This window comes from Plecotus auritus (genome assembly GCF_963455305.1).
Source record: "Plecotus auritus genome assembly, chromosome: 4".
NCBI lineage: Eukaryota > Metazoa > Chordata > Mammalia > Chiroptera > Vespertilionidae > Plecotus > Plecotus auritus.
This window is the reverse complement of record NC_137775.1, coordinates 134,628,354-134,647,697: the sequence shown is the minus strand read 5'-3', so window position 1 is coordinate 134,647,697 and position 19,344 is coordinate 134,628,354. Positions and strand designations below refer to the sequence as shown.

The 19,344-nt window shown below is 40.2% G+C and overlaps 1 protein-coding gene across 2 annotated transcripts in view; it reads right to left on the bottom strand.

Moving 5' to 3' along the window:
* TRIM24 (tripartite motif containing 24) overlaps window positions 1–19,344 on the bottom strand; it is a 110,067-nt gene that overhangs the window by 53,955 nt on the left and 36,768 nt on the right. For both annotated transcript variants that reach the window (XM_080664852.1, XM_080664853.1), the window contains exons 2-4: window positions 19,156–19,274; window positions 9,564–9,711; window positions 6,014–6,146 (exon numbers count right to left, since the gene is read on the bottom strand). In XM_080664852.1, the coding sequence (XP_080520978.1) occupies window positions 6,014–6,146; window positions 9,564–9,711; window positions 19,156–19,274 (400 nt within the window). The remainder of the gene's footprint in view (window positions 1–6,013; window positions 6,147–9,563; window positions 9,712–19,155; window positions 19,275–19,344) is intronic.

The following is a 19,344-nucleotide window of genomic DNA, read 5'->3' as shown; positions in this document are numbered from 1 at the left end:
AGGGAGTCTTTACAGATATCATTCATGGACACTCTTTAAATTATTTTGAAAAGTTGGGAGACACACATTCATCATCACAGTTTTAGAGGGTTACAGAGCTCACTTGGCCAAAAAGTATTAACAGATATTTAGGCAGATTTAACTATTTTACAATTTCATAATTATGGAAGTTTGATGCTATAATCATTTTGAGGATCATTTTTAAATAATAAGCCCTTTTAAAATATTTAACTTCGAAGTGAAGATGATAGCCTCTGATAAATAAGATGACTCAAGAGTATCTTCAGAGAAAGACAACGATGTAAATGATACATACGAAGATTTTCATTAAAAGTTTTTCATAAAATGTGCCCTAACTGGTTTGGCTCAGTGGATAGAGCGTAGGCCTGCGGACTCAAGGGTCCTGGGTTCGATTCCAGTCAAGGGCATGTACCTTGGTTGCGGGCACATCCCCAGTTAGAGGTGTGGAGGAAAAAAAAAAAAAAAAAGAGGTGTGCAGGAGGCAGCTGATTGATGTTTCTCTCTCATCGATGTTTCTCTCTTTCCCTCTCCCTTCCTCTCTGTAAAAAAATCAATAAAATTTTTTTAAAAAGTTTTTCATAAAATGTATAAATACAGTATTTTACATAATGTAATTTGAAAGTATAATTAAATTAAGTATTATTAAGAGGGTTGTCAAAGTTAGGAAAAAAGATAACATAGATAATAATTTCATTCAGTTTCCTTTGTACATAATCATATTTGTAAACAATGACTTTAAATTCCTTCTTAGGTAACAAGATTTTTATTTTAAACTTTTTTTTCATTACTACACTGTTTGGGATCCTAATACAGTGTAATGTTGAATGAAATGGTCAAAATGGTCATCTTTATCTTCTTCCTAAACTCAAAGTAAAAACTTACAATATTCCATTTATGATGTTTACTAGTTCTTTTCATAATCATTAGTAGGTTTGGGAAACTTCCTTTTATTCCTAGTTTGCTAAGATTTTTATATATATGCATGTATATGTTTAAGTGTTTTTATATTGATTTTAGAGAAAGAGGAAGAAAGAAAGAGGGAGAAACATTGATCGGTTGCCTCTGTATGCACCCTGATGGGATAGAACCCGAAACCCGGGCATGTGCCATGACTGGGAATTGAACCAGTGACCTTTTGGTGCACAGGACGATGGTCAAACCGAGCCACACCAACCAAGGCAATCATGGGTTATATTTTTAATTTAATGTGTATTCTGCCTCTACTGAGATGGTTATATAATTTTTCCTTTATTCTTTAAATATATGAATTACATGATGATTTTCAGATGTTAAATAAACTTTGTGTTACTAATAAGGCCAACTTAGTTGTAATTACATTATCCAAAAATCATACTACTACTGAATTTGGTTTCCCAATTTATTTCTTAGAATTTAATTATTCAATTACAGTTTACATTCAATATTATTTTGTATTAGTTTCAGGAGTACAGCATAGTGGGTAGACAATAATATACTTTACAACTGCTTATAATTTTTAGGTTCATCTCCTGGGTGAGAATACTCTGTAATTTTCTATTTTTATTCCTTATAATCAGTGAAGTTTACCTGGATTTATAGTTTTTATGGGAAAATTATAAATCATAGATTTGCATTAAATTGAAGGACTAATTTTCTATTTATTTTGTACTAGTTTTGGTAAGCTGTACTTTCTAAGAATTATCCCATTTCATGTAAAAATTTTCTATTGACAGATATCCTTTTTAATTTTTTAATATATTTTACTATTGATAGTATTACAGATATCTCCCATTTTTACAGATACCCTTTTAACATTTTTTAATTCCTTTACAAAATACCCCCTTACTCCTATTATTTGGGCCTGCTCCTTTTTTAAAAAAAATATATTTTATTGACTTTTTACAGAGAGGAAGGGAGAGGGATACAGAGTTAGAAACATCGATGAGAGAGAAACATCGATCAGCTGCCTCCTGCACACCCCCTACTGGGGATGTGCCCGCAACCAAGGTACATGCCCTTGACCAGAATCGAACCCGTGACCCTTCAGTCCGCAGGCCGACGCTCTATCCACTGAGCAACACCGGCCAGGGTGGGCCTGCTCCTTCTTAATCACTCATAAAAAGATTTGGTAATTTTACTAGTCTTCATGAAAGATCCAATTTTTGGCTTTGACTTTTTCATTAATTTTTGCACTTGTCTTTATCCTTTTTCCCACTTAAGGTTTAATTTACTCATTCCAACTTGAGGTAAATGTTTAGCACATTCATTTTTTTGTCCTATTTAATATATACAATTATATATTTCTTTCTAATCATGGTTTTAGCAGTATATTTCAGAAATATTTTCACTATCATTCAGATAAAAATATTTTCTAGTATACTATATCAGGATTTCTTTTTTCACACTTTATTAACTGATTTGGAAATAATTTTAAAGATAAATTTGCAATAGTACCGAGTTCTAACATATACCTTTACACTGCTTAGTTTTTCAAATATTGCCTCCTCAACAGCTCTTTAATTCCATAATTAGTATGATTTCCTAAAAAGGATTTTCTATTGTTTACCCATAATTATTAAATATAGGAAAATTGACATTGAGATAATACTTCCATCTAATCTACAGACCATATACCAATTATGTCATTTGTCTCACTAATGTCCTCTATAATTTTTTCTCCCTCTAATCCAGGATACCATCATTACATTTCATTTTCATATGCACTGTATTTCTTCATTTTCAAATACTTGGAGATTTTTCTCATTTATTATTATTTTCCAGATTAACTGCAGAGTTTATACAAGACTTTATATGATTTTAATCCTTTAAAATTTAAGACTGCTCTGGCATGATTAAATTTTTTCTGTTTATGTTTGAAAAGAATGTGTATTAGACGCAGTACTTCTTAACATCCATGAGGTTATTTGCTAATTGTTATTTGAATTTTACGGAAATATCCTTATTTTTAGTGTGCTTGTTTTGTCAATTATTGAGATGTTAAATTTCCCACTCTAACTGTAGATTTCTTTATATTTGTTCCAAGTTGTCATTTTTCTTTATATATTTTTTCTTTTTATTTTTTCTGTCTATATTTTAAAGGGTATAAATTTAGAATTGTTTTATCTTTTAGATGAAGAAAACTATTTATCATTATAAAGTTTCCCCCTTTATCTCAAGGCATTTTGTTATGCCAGCTTGCCTTTGGTTAGTGTTTGTATGGCACATCTTTACCTGCCCTTCTTTTTATATACTCTGGTTTAAGATGTTTCTCTTATAAAAAGCACCTAACAGGCCCTAGCTGGTTTGGCTCAATGGATAGAGCATCGGCCTGCAGACTGAAGGGTCCCAGGTTCGATTCCAGCCAAGGGCACATGCCTGGGTTGCAGGCTTGATCCCCAGTAGGGGGTGGTGCAGGAGGCAGCCAATCAATGATTCTCTCTCATCATTGATGCTTCTATTTCTCTCCCCCTCTCCCTTCTTCTCTAAAATCAATAAAATATACTAAATATTAAAAAAAACCACAAATAACAGACTTTCTATTTTCTTTTTTATCCAGCCTAAAATATTTTGAACGTTTTATCTTTTTACATTTATTATAATTACAATATATTTATAGATCAAATCCTTAATCTGTTCTTTGTTGCTTTTTTTTTTTTTGACCTGTGTTAAGACTAATTAATTACTAGAGGCCCAGTGTGCACGAAATCGTGCGTAGTTAGGGTCCCTAGGCCATCTTCTGCCCGCTCGCCAGTCCCTGCTGCCACCCCGTGGTTCACCATGGTTCCCCGATCGCAGCATGGCTCCGGTTCGCTGGAGCCTGTGGGCCGGGGGAGAGGGACCAAGAGGTCGCTGTTCCACCCTCTCTCTGCCCCTCTGCCACTCACCTAGTTTCCCCATGGTTCCCCATTCGCCAAGCTGTGATTGGAGCCTGAGGGCGGGGGGAGGGACCAAGAGGTCAACGGTTTCGCCCGGCACACCAGTCCCACCCTGCTGCCACTCACCTCAGTTCCCCGTGGTTCCATGATCACAGCATGAGGCTGGGGGGAGGGAACAAGAGGTCCCGTTCCACCCGCTTGCCAGTTCTGCCCCGCTGCTCCATTAGCTGTGGTTCCCCATTTGCCATGCTGCGATCAGAGACTACAGGCCGGGGTTTGGGGGGGGGGGCAGTGGGGAAGGGACTGAAAGGTGCCTCATGGTGACCGGTCGTTTGGTTGTCACGGTCGTCAGGGACACTGGCTTTTTATATAGAGAGGGATATTCCATTCTCCCCCGCTAAATACTTTTACTATTCTTTCAGTGACTGCTCCAGATATTACAAACACAGATCTTGGCTTACCATCTAATATTGACTTGTGTATTTTACCCTCCATTCTAAATTATTCATAAGCCTTAGACCATAAACTCCACATCCTCCTAACAAGTCTGCTATGTGATATACAACACACACAATGCAAACCAACTAGATATTTTTATTGCTTTATAAGTCAACTAGAGGCCCGGTGCATGAAATTTGTGCATGGAGGGTGGGGGATTGTCCCCTCAGCCCAGCCTGCAACCTCTTCAATCCAGGACCCCTCGGGAGATGTCCGACTGCCAGTTTAGGCCCGATCCCTCTCACAATCCTGGACTGCTGGCTCCTAATCGCTCACCTGCCTGCCTGGTCACCACTAATTGCCCCCCCCCGCAGCCTGCTGTTCAGTAGTTTAGTCATCCCTCACTAACCCCCCTGCCGACCTGGTTGCCCCACGCAGCCTGCTTGTTCAGTTGTTTGGTGGCCCCTCACTAACTCCCTGCTGGCCTGGTTGCCCCATGCAGCTTGCTTGTTCAGTCGTTTGGTCATCCCTCACTAACCCCCGCTGCCAGCCAAGTCGTAGGCAGCCATATTGTGAGGGCGTGAGGGTTAATTTGCATATTGCCTCTTTATTATATCGTCTATTTATTCAGATACACAAATACTTATTTTAATTGCTCTTATTCTGCCATGCATCATCTCCCATTTTTTTTCTGTCTAAAATGTACTTTAGCCCAGCCAGCATGGCTCAGTGGTTGAGCATCAACCTATGAACCAGCAGATCACAGTTCGATTCCCCATCAAGGGCACATACCTGGGGTTTTGGGCTCGATCCCCAGTAGGGGGCATGCAGAAGGCAGCCAATCAATGATTCTCTCTCATCATTGATGTTTCTATCTCTCACTCCCTTTCCCTTCCTCTCTGAAATCAATAAAAATATATAAAAATTTAAAAAATAAAATAAGTAAAACAATATCTGCAGTTTAGTGGTTCTTAGTTCAGGGTGATTTTGCTCCCAGGACCATGCATTTTTAGTTGTGACAACTGGGAGGATGCTACTGGAATCTAGTGAATAGAGGTCAAAGATACAGCTAAATACCACATGAAGCATCAGACAGCCCCCACAACAAAGAATTATCTATGGCCTAAAATGTCAATAGGGCCAAAGTTGAAATATCCTATATAATAAAAGCCAAATGTGCCAAGTGTCCAGTCGTCCATTCAACCAATCAAAGCGTAATATGCTAATGATATGCTAAGGCTGTTCAACCACTCGCTATGACGAACACTGACCACCAGGAGGAAGACAGTCAACCAGTCAGCCAGTCACTATGACGTGCACTGACCACCAGGGGGCAGACGCTCAACGCAGGAGCTGCCCCTGGTCGTCAGTGCACTCCCACAGGGGGAGAACCGCTCAGCCAGAAGCCAGGCTCACAGCTGGAAAACTCATTGGCAGTGGCGGGAGCCATCTCCTGCTTCTGTGGCAGTCAGACACCCCCCAAGGGCTCGTGGACTGCGAGAGGATGCAGGTTGTGCTGAGGGATCCCCCCCCTACTCTCACCCCCCTCCCAGTGCACGAATTTGTGCACCGGGCCTCTAGTTCCTGCATAGGCCAAACAAAACATTATCTGTAGATCGTCATTTGGCTAGGTGCCAGCAGTCCTCTACTTTCATAAAGCTATATTACAAATCTATGTATATAATGAAAGATGTTGGTACCTATGCTCTTTATGTTCTAATAACTGGCAATCCCGACATGTCAGTTTGTCACATGTTTCACAGTAAAGCTTTAGCTGCTCCTTCTTATGAAAAGGACAAAACACTGGTCGCTGACTGGTCACACCAACTGCTTCTGGAGAAACAATGAGAAGCAAAAAAAGAAAATTAACGTAATCGAATAGTAAATAATTAGATTATTTAAATCTAAATCTACTGAGATATAAAAGAACTACAAACAATTTCATCAACAACATCACTACTTCTAGGTTTTACATATGTTAAAATGTTAAGTATTCTCAGCATTTCAGAAGGAAAATATAAATGAACTCTTCACTTTCCAATGTGTAAATTTCAATTAATTCAGAAAAAAATGTGGTTAAAAATATGCTTTATAAAATTAAAAAGTCTTCATGGCCCAGGTAAGTGAGTGTGAACCAATTTGATGTTTTCTATTCCAAGTACAGGGGGACATTTTTAAAAATGCAATTCAGAAAATACAATAAAGATGTGGTAAACAAAAGAAATTTTACTTTTGTTAAAATACTAACAAAGGATACCCATCAACACAAATAATTATAAAGTTTTCACTATTTTACAGTCATCCATGTAACTTTACAACAGTTAACCAGAATAGGAATAAAATTGGGCAATACTTAGTATAATGTTAAATGGAAAAATTCAGAATACAAATAAATATGATTAATTAAAGAGTAAACACCACCAGTTATCTAATAATTAAAAGTAAAATCCAAACATTTCAGAAATAATCTCACCTCCAAAGATAATCAATATTAATAACCTGGTATGTGTTCCTTTGGATGTTTTTCTATATAACTATACATATTAGTGGGTATTTTGTTTTATAAAATTTAAAAAATACACTTACTGTCTTATAAACGGGTTTTTTTCCCCCACTTCCCTCTATGTTAGCTATCTTTCTGTGTTAGTAAATACACTAATGCATTTATTAACTATACTAGTGGCCTGATGCACGAAATTCATGCACATTAAAAGGGGATTAATTAGAGAAAATAATTTAATATTGCTATTTGCCCTTTTTTTATAATACAAATGTCAGAGATGAAAGAAAATTAGTAAGATGTATATGAAAACCTTCCTCCTGTCAGAGTCTGGGGCAGTCCCCGCCGACCCACATGTGCCTCAAAATCGCGTGAGACCCAGACCCAGCTGCCCCCCCAATTGGGCTAGATCCAGACCCGGCAAGTCCCACCCTTGTCAAGCCCCATGGGGCAGGGGGCGTAGCCTCAGGTCTCCTGGCCCAGCGCCAGGACAAAGGGCATGGCCGGAGGTCCCCCAGACCAGACCAGGGCAGGGGCATGCCTTGATGTCCCCCATCAAGCCCCACTGGGTGGGGGCTATGGCCTGAGGTCCCCCATCAAGCCCTGCCAGGCGGGGGGGGGGGGGGGTGCAGCCTCAGGTCCCCCGGCCCAGCACCAGGAGGGAGGCACAGCCTCAGGACCCCCATCAGCCCCACCAGCAGGGGGGCCCAGCCTCAGGTCCCCAGTCAATCCCTGCTGGGCAGGGGGCGCGGCCTGAGTACCAGTCAAGCTCCGCTGGGTGGGGGCACGGCCTGAGGTCCCCCAACCCAGCACTGGGGGTGCACCTTGAGGTCCCCTGTCAAGCCCCATGGGGCGGGGGGCATGGCCTCAGGTCCCCTGGCCTGGCACCAGAGCAGGGGGGCACAGCCTCAGGTCCCCCAGCCTGACGCCAGGGCAGGGGGCGCGGCTTGAGGTTCCCTGTCAAGCCCCATGGGGGCGAGGGAGGGCGTAGCCTCAGGTCCCTGCTGATTGCTTGTTAAAGCTCCTATGGGAACTTGGCCTCAGCTGTGGGTACAGCCATCTTTGTGATGGGGTGATGGTCAATTAGCATATTCTCTCTTTATTAGACAGGACTAGAGGCCCGGTGCACAGATTTGTGCACATTGAAAGGAAATCAATTATAAGGTGGCCGGCAGGGCAGGACTGGGTGAGATGGGCTGGACACACCCTGGAGCCAACCTCCCAGTCCTTCCCCGGGCGGCTGCACCTGGGGCAGTGCCGGGGCTCAAAGGGCATCTGTGGAGTGAGCAGGGTGCCTCCAGCAGGCGGGGTCCCTCAGCCTGGCCTGCGAGGATCGGGCCGAAACCAGCAGTCTGACATCCCCTGAGGGGTCCTGTAATGCGAGAGGGCACTTTGCAAAGTTGCTGTCCCTCGGCAGCTCCTGCATTGAGCGTCTGTCCCCTGGTGGTCAGTGCGCGTCATAGCTACCGGTTGGACGGTGGCTTAGGCTTTTGTATGTATAGATAGTATTCCATCAAAAGAATGGAAGTAGTGAGCATTTAAATGTTTCTCACTTTTCAATATTGTGTGTTAGTATTGAAACAAAAAAATGAAATGTGTAAGTCATTGTTTCCATAAGACAAATTCCTAGTAATAGAACTGTTGGGCCAAATGCTAATTTATATATACACTAGAGGCCCGTTGCACGAAGAGATTCGTGCAATAGACCTTCCTTCCCTTGGCTTCCAGCACCGGTTTTCCACCGGCACCCGGAACAGAGGCCTTCGCTCTGGCCAGAGTCTGCCTTCTTTGTCTTTGCTGCAGACTCTGGCCCAGCTGTGGGCAAACTACAGCCCGCGGGCCGGATCCGGCTGTTCTATCTGGTTCTCTTGCTCTCCACTCCGCTCCTTTACTTTGAATTTATATTAGTTCACACAAACACTCCATCCATGCTTTTGTTCCGGCCCTCCGGTCCAGTTTAAGAACCTATTGTGGCCCTCGAATCAAAAAGTTTGCCCACCCCTGCTCTGGCCAGTTTGTCCTCGCTGCTTCGCTGCAGACTCCAGCTAATAAAGTCTGCAGTCTTCATCTTTGCTGCAGACTCCAGCTGGAGTCTGCCATCTTTGCTGCAGACTGCCATCTTCGTCTTTGCTGCAGACTCTGGAGTCTGCAGTCTTGTCTTCGCTGTGGCACTCCACTCCTGTAGATAGCCTTCGCCCCCTGCCCTCCCTCTCATAGCAGGCCTCCTGCCCCGCATGGCCACTCCGTGCCTGGAGCAGCTGGGCGGCTGCCATCTTTGGCCTTCTAATTTGCATACTCACTCTGATTGGCTGTGGGTGTGGCGGAGGTATAGTCAATTGACATGTTTGTCTATTATTAGGTAAGATAACTAAATGGTACTCCGAAAAACTGTATCAATTTGTACTCCTACTCAGGTAGACTGACTATTAGCTTACTAATAAGGTTTTCTCAGTATTTTTAATCTTCACCAATTTTATTTAAAAAAGAAATATTTCACAATCTTTAGGTGCATTTCTTTAATAATGGAGATGAAAACTTGACACATTCATCAACCATTGCATTTCTTTTAAGAGTCTGTTTATAACCTCTTACTTTTCTGTCCAATTCTCTTCACAACTAGTAAACACATTTAATATTTTTTTCCAAGCACATGATAGTGCTTATAAGGGTATCAAAACATGTCAGCGTAGAAGGAAAAAAAAATGGTGGGAGGAATAGAGAAAAAGAGATTAAAAGAACTAATTCATTACCTGGAGATACTTCCTCTTTCTGCCTCACAGTATGGTCTTTTGTGAACTTCACCCTTTGATGAGCTCTGATGCATGTCTTACAGAGCCATTCAACACACTCTACACAAAACCCATTAGCTTCTGCATTGTCCTCACAGCTTGTACACACCTAATAAAAGAAACATATCACATCAATTTGAGAAAATGAAAAGGTGGTCACAACACTAATCATATGTAAATGATACAACCATACTTGACTCTATCAGTTATCTTAACAGGGTTTGTAAATTTAAACTGACATTATGCTTATTTATTTTCTTTTGTTAATCCTTACCTGCAGGTATTTTTTCCACTGAATTTTAGACAGAGTGGAAAGGAGGGGGTGAGACAGAGAGAGAGAAAAATATCAATTGGTTGCCTCCCACACACACCATGACCTGGGGCCAGGATCGAGCCTGCAACCAACGTACATGCCCTTGACCAGAATCGAACCCAGCACCCTTCAGTCCGAGGGCCGACGCTCTAAACACTAAGAAAACTGGCTAGGGCCTGACATTATGTTTTAAACTATAAACATATGAAATGAAAATATAAGGACATTGTCCTTAGTACCATACAGCAAATATTGCAGGCACTATGCAAGTGTTGAGATTACAACAATCAGGAAAAGCAAGCACAGTACCTGCCCTTATGATACCGAGTCTCACAGATGGAATATGGGTTCAAATACCAGTTCCCCCACTTAACAGCTGAGTACTCTTGGGCAGGTTATTTAGAATGCTTATGTTTATTTAAGATTCTTAAATTGATTTTGAGGGAGAGAGGAAGGGAAAAGGGGAGAGAAGGAGAAACATTGATGTGAGAGGCAAAAATCGATTGGCTGCCTCCTGCATGCCCCGCACCAGGGATCAAGCCCGAAACCCAGGCATGTGCCCTGACTGAGAATGAAACCTGCAACTTTTTGGTGCACAGGACTACGCCCAACTGAGCCACATAGGCCAGACCTAGAATGCTTATGTTTAAAATGAGGGTAGTAATATAGAATTTACTGAGTAGTTGTGAAGATTAAATATGAGACAAACGTTACTGGAATAATCACACTAATACATAATTATAAACAGAAGTGCTATAAAAGAAAAGGTATGACACACTGTTAACAACGTACAGTTGGGGAAACTGATTTCACTTTAGTGGGATGCAGAGATGGGGAAAAGTGAAAGGAGAGATTACCCTGACAAGGCTTTCTCTAAGGAGATATTAGCACCAAAATATGAAAGTTGAGTCATCAATTACCTATGAAAAGCCTTTCAGGCAGAGAGAACAGTATATACAAAAGCCTCCGGCAAGAAGACCATAGCAGCATAAAAATACTAGAGGAATCCACAGGCAGCAAAATCTCAGACATATGCCAAAAGAACTTCTTCAGTGATACTGCCCCTAGGGCAATGGAAGCCAAAGAGAAAATAAACAAATGGGACTACATCAAAATAAAAAGCTTTTGCACAGCAAAAGAAACCATCAACAAAACAACAAGAAACCCCACTGTATGGGAGAACATATTTGCAAATGTTATCACTGATAAAGGTTTAATCTCCAACATCTACAGGCAGCTTATACAACTTAATAAAAGGAAGATATATGATCCAATAAAAAAAATGGGCAACAGACCTAAATAGAATCTTTTCGAAAGAAGACAGAAGGAAGGCCAAGAGACACATGAAAACATGCTCAAAGTCACTAATTATCCGAGAGATGCAAATCAAAACGACAATGCGATACCATCTCACACCTGTCAGAATGGCTATCATCAACAAATCAACAAACGACAAGTGTTGGCGAGGATGAGGAGAAAAAGGAACCCTCGTGCACTGCTGGTGGGAATGCAGACTGGTGCAGCCACTGTGGAGAACAGTATGGAGTTTCCTCAAAAAACTGAAAATGGAACTCCCATTTGACCCAGTAATCCCACTCCTGGGAATATATCCTAAGAAACTAGAAACACCAATCAGAAAGGATATATGCACCCCTATGTTCATAGCAGCACAATTTACAATAGCTAAGATTTGGAAACAGCCTAAGTGCCCATCAGCAGATGACTGGATCAGAAAACTATGGTACATCTACACAATGGAATACTATGCTTGCCATAAAAAAGAAGGAATTACTACCATTTGTAGGCACCTGGATGGAATTAGAGAACATTATGCTAAGTGAAATAAGCCAGTCAATGAAAGAAAAATACCACATGATCTCACTCATTTGGGGATAATGAAAAACATTATAAACTGATGAACAAAAAGATAGATACAGAGGCAGTAAAGCATCAAACAGACTGTCAAATTACAGCGGTAAGGTTAGGGAGAGGTGGGGGAAATAAGAGATCAACTGAAGGACTTATATGCATGTATATAAGAGTAACCAACGAATGCAAAACATTGGGGCGTGAGGGCATGTATGGGAGTGGGGTGGGGAGGCAATGGTAAGATATGTACACATATAATACCTTAATATAATAAAATAAAATAAAATAAAAAAGAAGACGACCATAGCAGGTTCAAGTGCTGACAGAAAAGTAGTATGGCTGAAGTGGAGAGATCAAGGGGAAGACTGGCAAGAGAAGCTGGTGGCATAGCAGGCAACAGCCAGGTCAAACAGGATCACAAGACAATTTGGTTTCTGTCTAAAGAAGTCGCCTAAAAGCTTTGTCTTTGTTCTCAAAGCAATCTTGAAAAGGAACAAAGTATCATACTATCTGATTTCAAACTACATTACAACAAGGCTATAGTAATCAAACAGCATGGTACTGGAATAAAAACAGACACACAGACCCATGGAACAGGATAGAGAACCCAAAAATAAACCCTTATCTATATGGCCAATTAATATATGACAAAGAAGGCAAGAATGGGATAAAGACAGTCTCTTCAATAAATGTTGGGTAAACTGGACCGATATGTGCAAAAGAAGGAAACTACACCACTTTCTTACACCTTATAAAAGAATAAACTCAAAATGGATTAAAGACTTAAATATAAAACTGAAACTATAAAACTCCTAGATGAAAACACAGGCAGTAAACGCTTTGACATTGCTCTTAGTAATATTATTTTGGATAAGACTTCTTGGGCAAGGGAAACAAAAGAAAAACAGCCCTAACTGGTTTGGCTCAGTGGATAGAGCGTCGGCCCACAGACTGAAGGGTTCCAGGTTCAATTCCAGTCAAGGGCATGTACCTTAGTTGTGGACTCGATACCCAGTAGGGGGCATGTAGGAGGCAGCTGATCAATGTTTCTCTCTCAGCAATGTTTCTAACCCTCTTCCCCTCTCCCTTCCTCTATTTCATTCATTCATTCATTCATTCATTCATTCATTCCTTCATTCATTTTTAAGAATTTCTGTTATTTGAGCCAAACTGTCAACACTTGCTAGGAAGCAGTACCTCAAAGGATTGGGGTAATGCTCCCCCTTCCTCTCTTTAAAAATAAAAAATATATATTTTTTAAAAGACAAAACAAACAAATGGGACTATGTCAAACTAAGAAGTTTTTGCACATTGAAGAAAACCATCAACAAAACAAAAAGACAACTTAATGAATGGGAGAAGATATTCACAAATGATACATCTGATAAGGGGTTAATATCCTAACTACATAAGGAACTCACATAACTCAACACCAAAACAAACAATGTAATTAAAAAAATGGGCAGAGAGCCTAAATAGACACTTCTCTAAAGAGGACATACAGATAGCCAACAGACATATGAAAAGATGCTCACCATCACTAATCATCAGGGAAATGCAAATTAAAATCACAATGAGTTATCACCTCACACCTGTCAGAATGGTTATTATCAATAAATCAATAAACAAGTATTGGTGAGGATGTCATAAAAAAGACTGAAATCTTGCCATCTGTGACAACATGATGGACCTAAAGGGTACTAAGTGAAATAAGTCAGAGAAAGACAAATACCATATGATTTCACTTATGTGAGATATCCAAAAACAAAATAAACCAACAAATAAGATAGAAACAAACCCATAGCTACAGAAAACAAAGTTATGGTTGCCAACTGGGTAAAAAAGATGAAAGGATTAAGAATTACAAATTGCCATTTATAAAAATAGGCATCAGGATGTAAAGTACTACATAGAGACTATAGTCAATAATATTTTAATAACTATGTGTGGTGTCAGATGGGTAACAGAATTAATAAGGTAATCACTTTGTAAGTTACATAAATGTCTAATCACTATGTTGTGCACCTGAAACTAATATGTCAACTACAATTTAAAAACTTTTTAATTTAAAAAGAATTAAAAATTAACATTACAAAAATTAAATTTCTGATTGTACCAAAACTGTCATATAACCAATAAAATATATATTTACACAGATATTTTATGTATTACATTGATATTTATTTTAATAAATATGAACACATCACTAAATATATTAATATTTTTATATTTTGGAGAAAATAATTACGTCAGTGTAGTTAAGGACCAATACTTCTGGTACTACAGAAGTGAGATAAACCTATACATATAAAAGCCTAAGTGATCTATATGACCAAACAACCAGAATGACCAGTCGCTATGACACACACACACACACACTCAATGCAGGAGCTGCCCCCTGGTGGTCAGTGCACTCCCACAGCCAACCTTCCCCTGGCCAACCAACCTCCCGCGGTGCCCCCTCCTGGCCGCCAGGGCCCAATCGCCCAATCCGGGATGGGCCCCAGACTGGGACAGGGAACCGGGGGTGGGTGGCAGCGGATGTGGCCCTTTTCCCAGGGGAGCCAAGGGCTGGCTCCCTCCTCGGGGCCTGCGGGCAACCTCCATACCCTGTACCTCCCCCTGGCCGGCAGGCCCTGATCAGCGCGCCGCCCGGCAGCGAGGGAAGGAGGAGGGAGGGAGGCAGGGAACTGCATGGTGGTGGTGTGTCAATGATGGCCACGTCAGCGTGCGTTACTTCCGTGCCCAGCCCAGCGACCATTGCCTCCTCTCCAGGCCCCGGGTTAGGACGGGGAACCAGTGGTGGGTGGTGGCGGATACGGCCCCTTTCCCTGGGGGGCCGAGGGCTGGCTCCCTCCTCGAGGCCGGCAGCCAACCTCCCGTGCCCCGTCCCTGCCCCCCAGCCAGCAGGCCCTGATCAGCCCACTGCCCGCCGCAGTGGTGGCGCAACAGCGAGGGGAGAGGGAGAGGGGAGACGGGGAACTGCGCGGTGGCAGGGCACTGAGGACAGTGGCATCGGCGTCTGTTCCTTCTGCGGCCGGTGACCGTTGCCTCCTCTCCTGACCCCACTGGGGCCGTCAGGCCCCGATGGGCCCGGCCCCAATAGGCCCAGATTGCCGGCCAGGCCTAGGGACCCCACCCGTGCATGAAATTCATGCACTGGGCCTATAGAATAAAATAAAAAAAGTAAAACCCTGGCTGGGTGGCTCAGTTGGTTGGTATAGTTTCCTGTACACCAAAAGGTTTCAGGTTTAATTCCTGGTCAGGGCACGTATCTAAGTTGTGGGTTTGATCCAAGGCTGGGGTGCATATAAGAATCAACTAATTGATGTTTCCCACTCTCCCTTCCTCTCTTCGTAAAGATCACTAAGAACATATCCTCGGGTGAGGATTTAAAAAAAAAAAAAAAAGGTAAAACCCTGTAATTATAAATTAGACTTATATATACATACTTCTGAGTTATTTTTTCTTTCTTTTTTTTTAAAGTAAAAAGTATATTAAATCATTCTCTTTAAAGACATAGTAAAATCACTAACCCAATGGTGTTAGGCATCCTAGCACCCATATTGTGGTCTCCAAATACCTTTCCAGACTAAAAGAAACTAAGGATCCTAGGAGAAATGGCTGGTTCCAGGTCTAGAACAGAAAATGACCAGTATCTTGTCAAAAGAGAAAGCAAGAGAAACAGCAATGACTATGGTGATTGTGTCAAGAGGACTCGGGAATCAATGTAAGTCTCCTATTGCCAAATGGCACAATTTGAGCACCAATAAAAATAACCACAACACATTTCATGTTAATAATCCATGATTTTATAATGATAAACACAAACACCTACCTACCACTCATGAGTCACCTTAGTAGAAACTAAGTTACTACTCTAAAATTAGCAATGAGCCCAGCCAGTGTGGCTCAGCGGTTGAGTGCTAACCTATGACCCGGGAGGTCAGGGTTCCATTCCAGGTTAGGGCATATTCCTGTATTGTGGACTGGATCCCCAGTAGTGGGTGTGCAGGAGGCAGCTGATCAATGATTCTCTTTCATCATTGATGCTTCTCTCTCTCTCCTCTCCCTTCCTTCATGAAATCAATAAAAATAAATATTTTTTTAAAAAATTAGCAACTAGCCCTAACTGGTTTGGCTCAGTGGATAGAGCATCTGCCTGCGGACTGAAGGGTCCCAGGTTCGATTCCAGTCAAGGGCATGGACCTTGGTTGTGGGCATGTCCCCAGTAGGGGGTGTGCAGGAGGCAGCTGATCTATGTTTCTCTCTCATTGATGTTTCTAACTCTCTATCCCTTTCCCTTTCCCTTCCGCTCTGTAAAAAATCAATAAAAATGTATTTTTTTTAAATTAGCAACTAAAGGGAAAGAATCAATGTTTAACCTACCTTCCCTGCTTAACCAAAGAATAGAGAAAGAAAACTCTTTCCATTCTAGTGTTAAGATGAAGGGGAATGATAGAATGATAATGTAATCATTTCACAAAGCCCTAATGAAATATGGATTTGGCAGTGATCATTAATGGACATAAACATCAGAAAAGAGAAAGACAACCAAACGTCATATGCTTGCCAATTGAAATACAAATGGACATATGAGAGAAAGTAATTTACACGCCCCCTCACCCCTCCACCCCTGCATCCAATGGGACCAGAATCTTACCTAGCCTCTACATTTTTATTTCCAGTTTATACAAAATACAAAAGAGAGAAAAGCACATTAAATGACTTCATGGAAATGGTCAGCAAAATTCAGAATAGGACTAACTGTACTGAACTAACAACCCAGTTTATCAAAGAAATATGTTAGAAGAGAGAAAAAAGAAAGCCAGTGAGGCAAAGGGGTAATGTGAGATTATATTAAAGATATTTTTTAGATAAATCAACCAAATGCATTGTGTAGGCATTATTAGATCCTTATATAAACAAGCTACTGTTTAAAAAAAGAAACTGCAACAAATAGAGATATTTGATCAGTGTCTGAATGTTTGATAATATTAAGGAATTACTATAAATTTTACATATAAATTAATACGGTGATTATGTTTTTAAAAAAATATTTTTTCCATAGTAATAAATACTGAAATATTTATGGATTAGATTATATGAAACCTGGAATTAACTTCAACATAATCTAGTGCGTGTGTGTGTGGGGGGGGGGGGGGGGTTTCAGGGTTATTTTATATAAAACAAGAGTTGTAGAAAATTGAGCTAATGGGTACATGGGAGTCTGTTATGCTAAACTGTCAATTTTGGGGAATGCTTGAAATTATCCATCACAAAAGTTTTTCAAACTTTATGTCTAGCTATAAACTCTTCAGAGCTCCAGTGTGACCACAGAAGACATTTCTATCTTATAGATAAACTTACCACATTCAAAACCAATTCTCTACACCTCTGCCTACTTCCCTGCTCTCTTTATTTGTTGAAAGGAACCACCATCTTGGCAGTGGGGCCTCTCTCATCTTCCACATGCAATCAGGTATTATCAAGTCCTGAGTGGACTATAACTTATCCCTTCCTTTCCTTATCACCACCATGCTAGTTCAGCTCTACACCTCTCACCTACTGCTTCCTACCCCCTAAGTCTTTATTCCCAAAAATATCCCTACAAGCATCTTATTCTTTGAACCAAACTTAATACTTTTCCCACCTCCACTTACTTAACATTGAAGATGTCTATTAGACTCTATCTCTAGTTTAATTGATTATAACTTATTTTATGTTTTTGTAATAGCAGCACAGTAAATAAACACTGAAAACTGATTATAAAGAGACATAAAACAGCCTCTTAAAATTGTCCTTTAGATGTGAATTCCTTCAATTCTCACCTCTTATCATAATTTCATGTCTTATCATTTCTCTACCCTGTTGATTATTTATGCTGCTTTGTTTTTTAATTTTCTGGGTTGATCATTCACATGTACTACTAGAGTTCACCTAAATTGTAATTGATGTGTGACAGAATAACAAAATACATCTGAAAATATTATCATATATAAAGCAAAGTGATAAGGCACTCTAGACAATAGAAACAAAGTCAGTAGTATTCAGAAGGGAACTTTCAGTGGGGCTAGACACTGTAGCTCACATAACTATTATTCCATTCCTTAAAGCTGATTTCACAACAATTAGAAAAGTTTATTCTCTGCACCAAACCCTGTTTTGACCTTGATGAAAGTTCACATTAGGAAGAGTTGTAGATATTTTTTAAACAAAAAGAGTTATTTTAACTAGTAGTGGTCATATTCATTTAAAGTGAACCATAAGTTCCTTTAGTTCCCAATGGAAAAAAAAAACACTGAAAACGAAAGTACAGAAACTTAGCTGTGTGATTAATGAAGTCCTAAATATTACTTTTTAGATTTTTACATTTTAGATTAACAATCATTTTTTTATACTCCGATTCAGTTCCTTCAGAGATCTTCTGTTCCAAATTGAAGAAAACTGCCTAGAGAAACTATCAATGATTCATGATCCAAAAATAAGACTAATACACTACACTTAAATTTAGCACATACTGCAGAATTATAGCTCACCTCCGCTAGAGTACATCCACTAGGAACCTGACATTTAGATATAAGAGGCCAACAGAAATGTTCTACATGTGGGTTTATGGAAATAAGGAAAAAAGAAAAACACCATTGGACCTCTAAATGTAATACCTTGGACAATGCCACCAAATGAGGCTTTCAAAGAAATACCATGTAGGAAAGAAGACTTTCTTAAAATGTAGAAACTGTACTGGATCAAAGACATGAAATTTTCATATATATCATCATAGAGCTTATAATTAAAACAGAAAAAATTTTTAAAGGGGAGGCTTAAAATAAAATATCTAATTGTCAATACAGATTAAAATTACAAAGAAATGAAATTAAATAATGTCAAATATAGAATAAAGGTTTTCTCTGCCAGGATAGGTAAGATAGAAGTGTCATCAGAGCTTCTAGATTGGCACTATTTTATTCCTTCAGATGAATTAGTCATTATTCTTCATATACATATATACCTTTAAAATAGTATTATTATTTCATAGATATAATGCTCTAATGTTTGACACCTTTTATTTTCAAGTCCTCCAACATTTCTGGCTGCCTCATTAAGAGAAGGCAAAAGGCCCGGCTGGTGTAGCTCAGTGGTTGAGTGTCACCTATGAACCAGGAGATCCTGGTTCAATTCCCCATCAGGACACATGCCCAAGTTGTGGGCACGATCCCCAGTAGAGGGCATGCAGGAGGCAGCCAATGAATGATTCTCTTTCATCACTGATGTTTGTATCCCTCTCTCCCTCTCCCTCTCTGAATCAATAAAAATATATTTAAAAATAAAAAAAGAGGAGGCACAAGATTCAAGACTTAATACACTCACCTGATTAGACTTTTCTACTGTACTACTGGGAACCTCAGTAGTATCCTTCACAAAAAAATTATCTATGATGTGTCGCTCTGCACATTCTTGGCTGCAAACTGGACATCGAATGACTCCCACTGAAAAAGAAAAAAAATTGAGGTATAACTGACATAACATTATATTACTTTCAAGTGTACAACAATATGA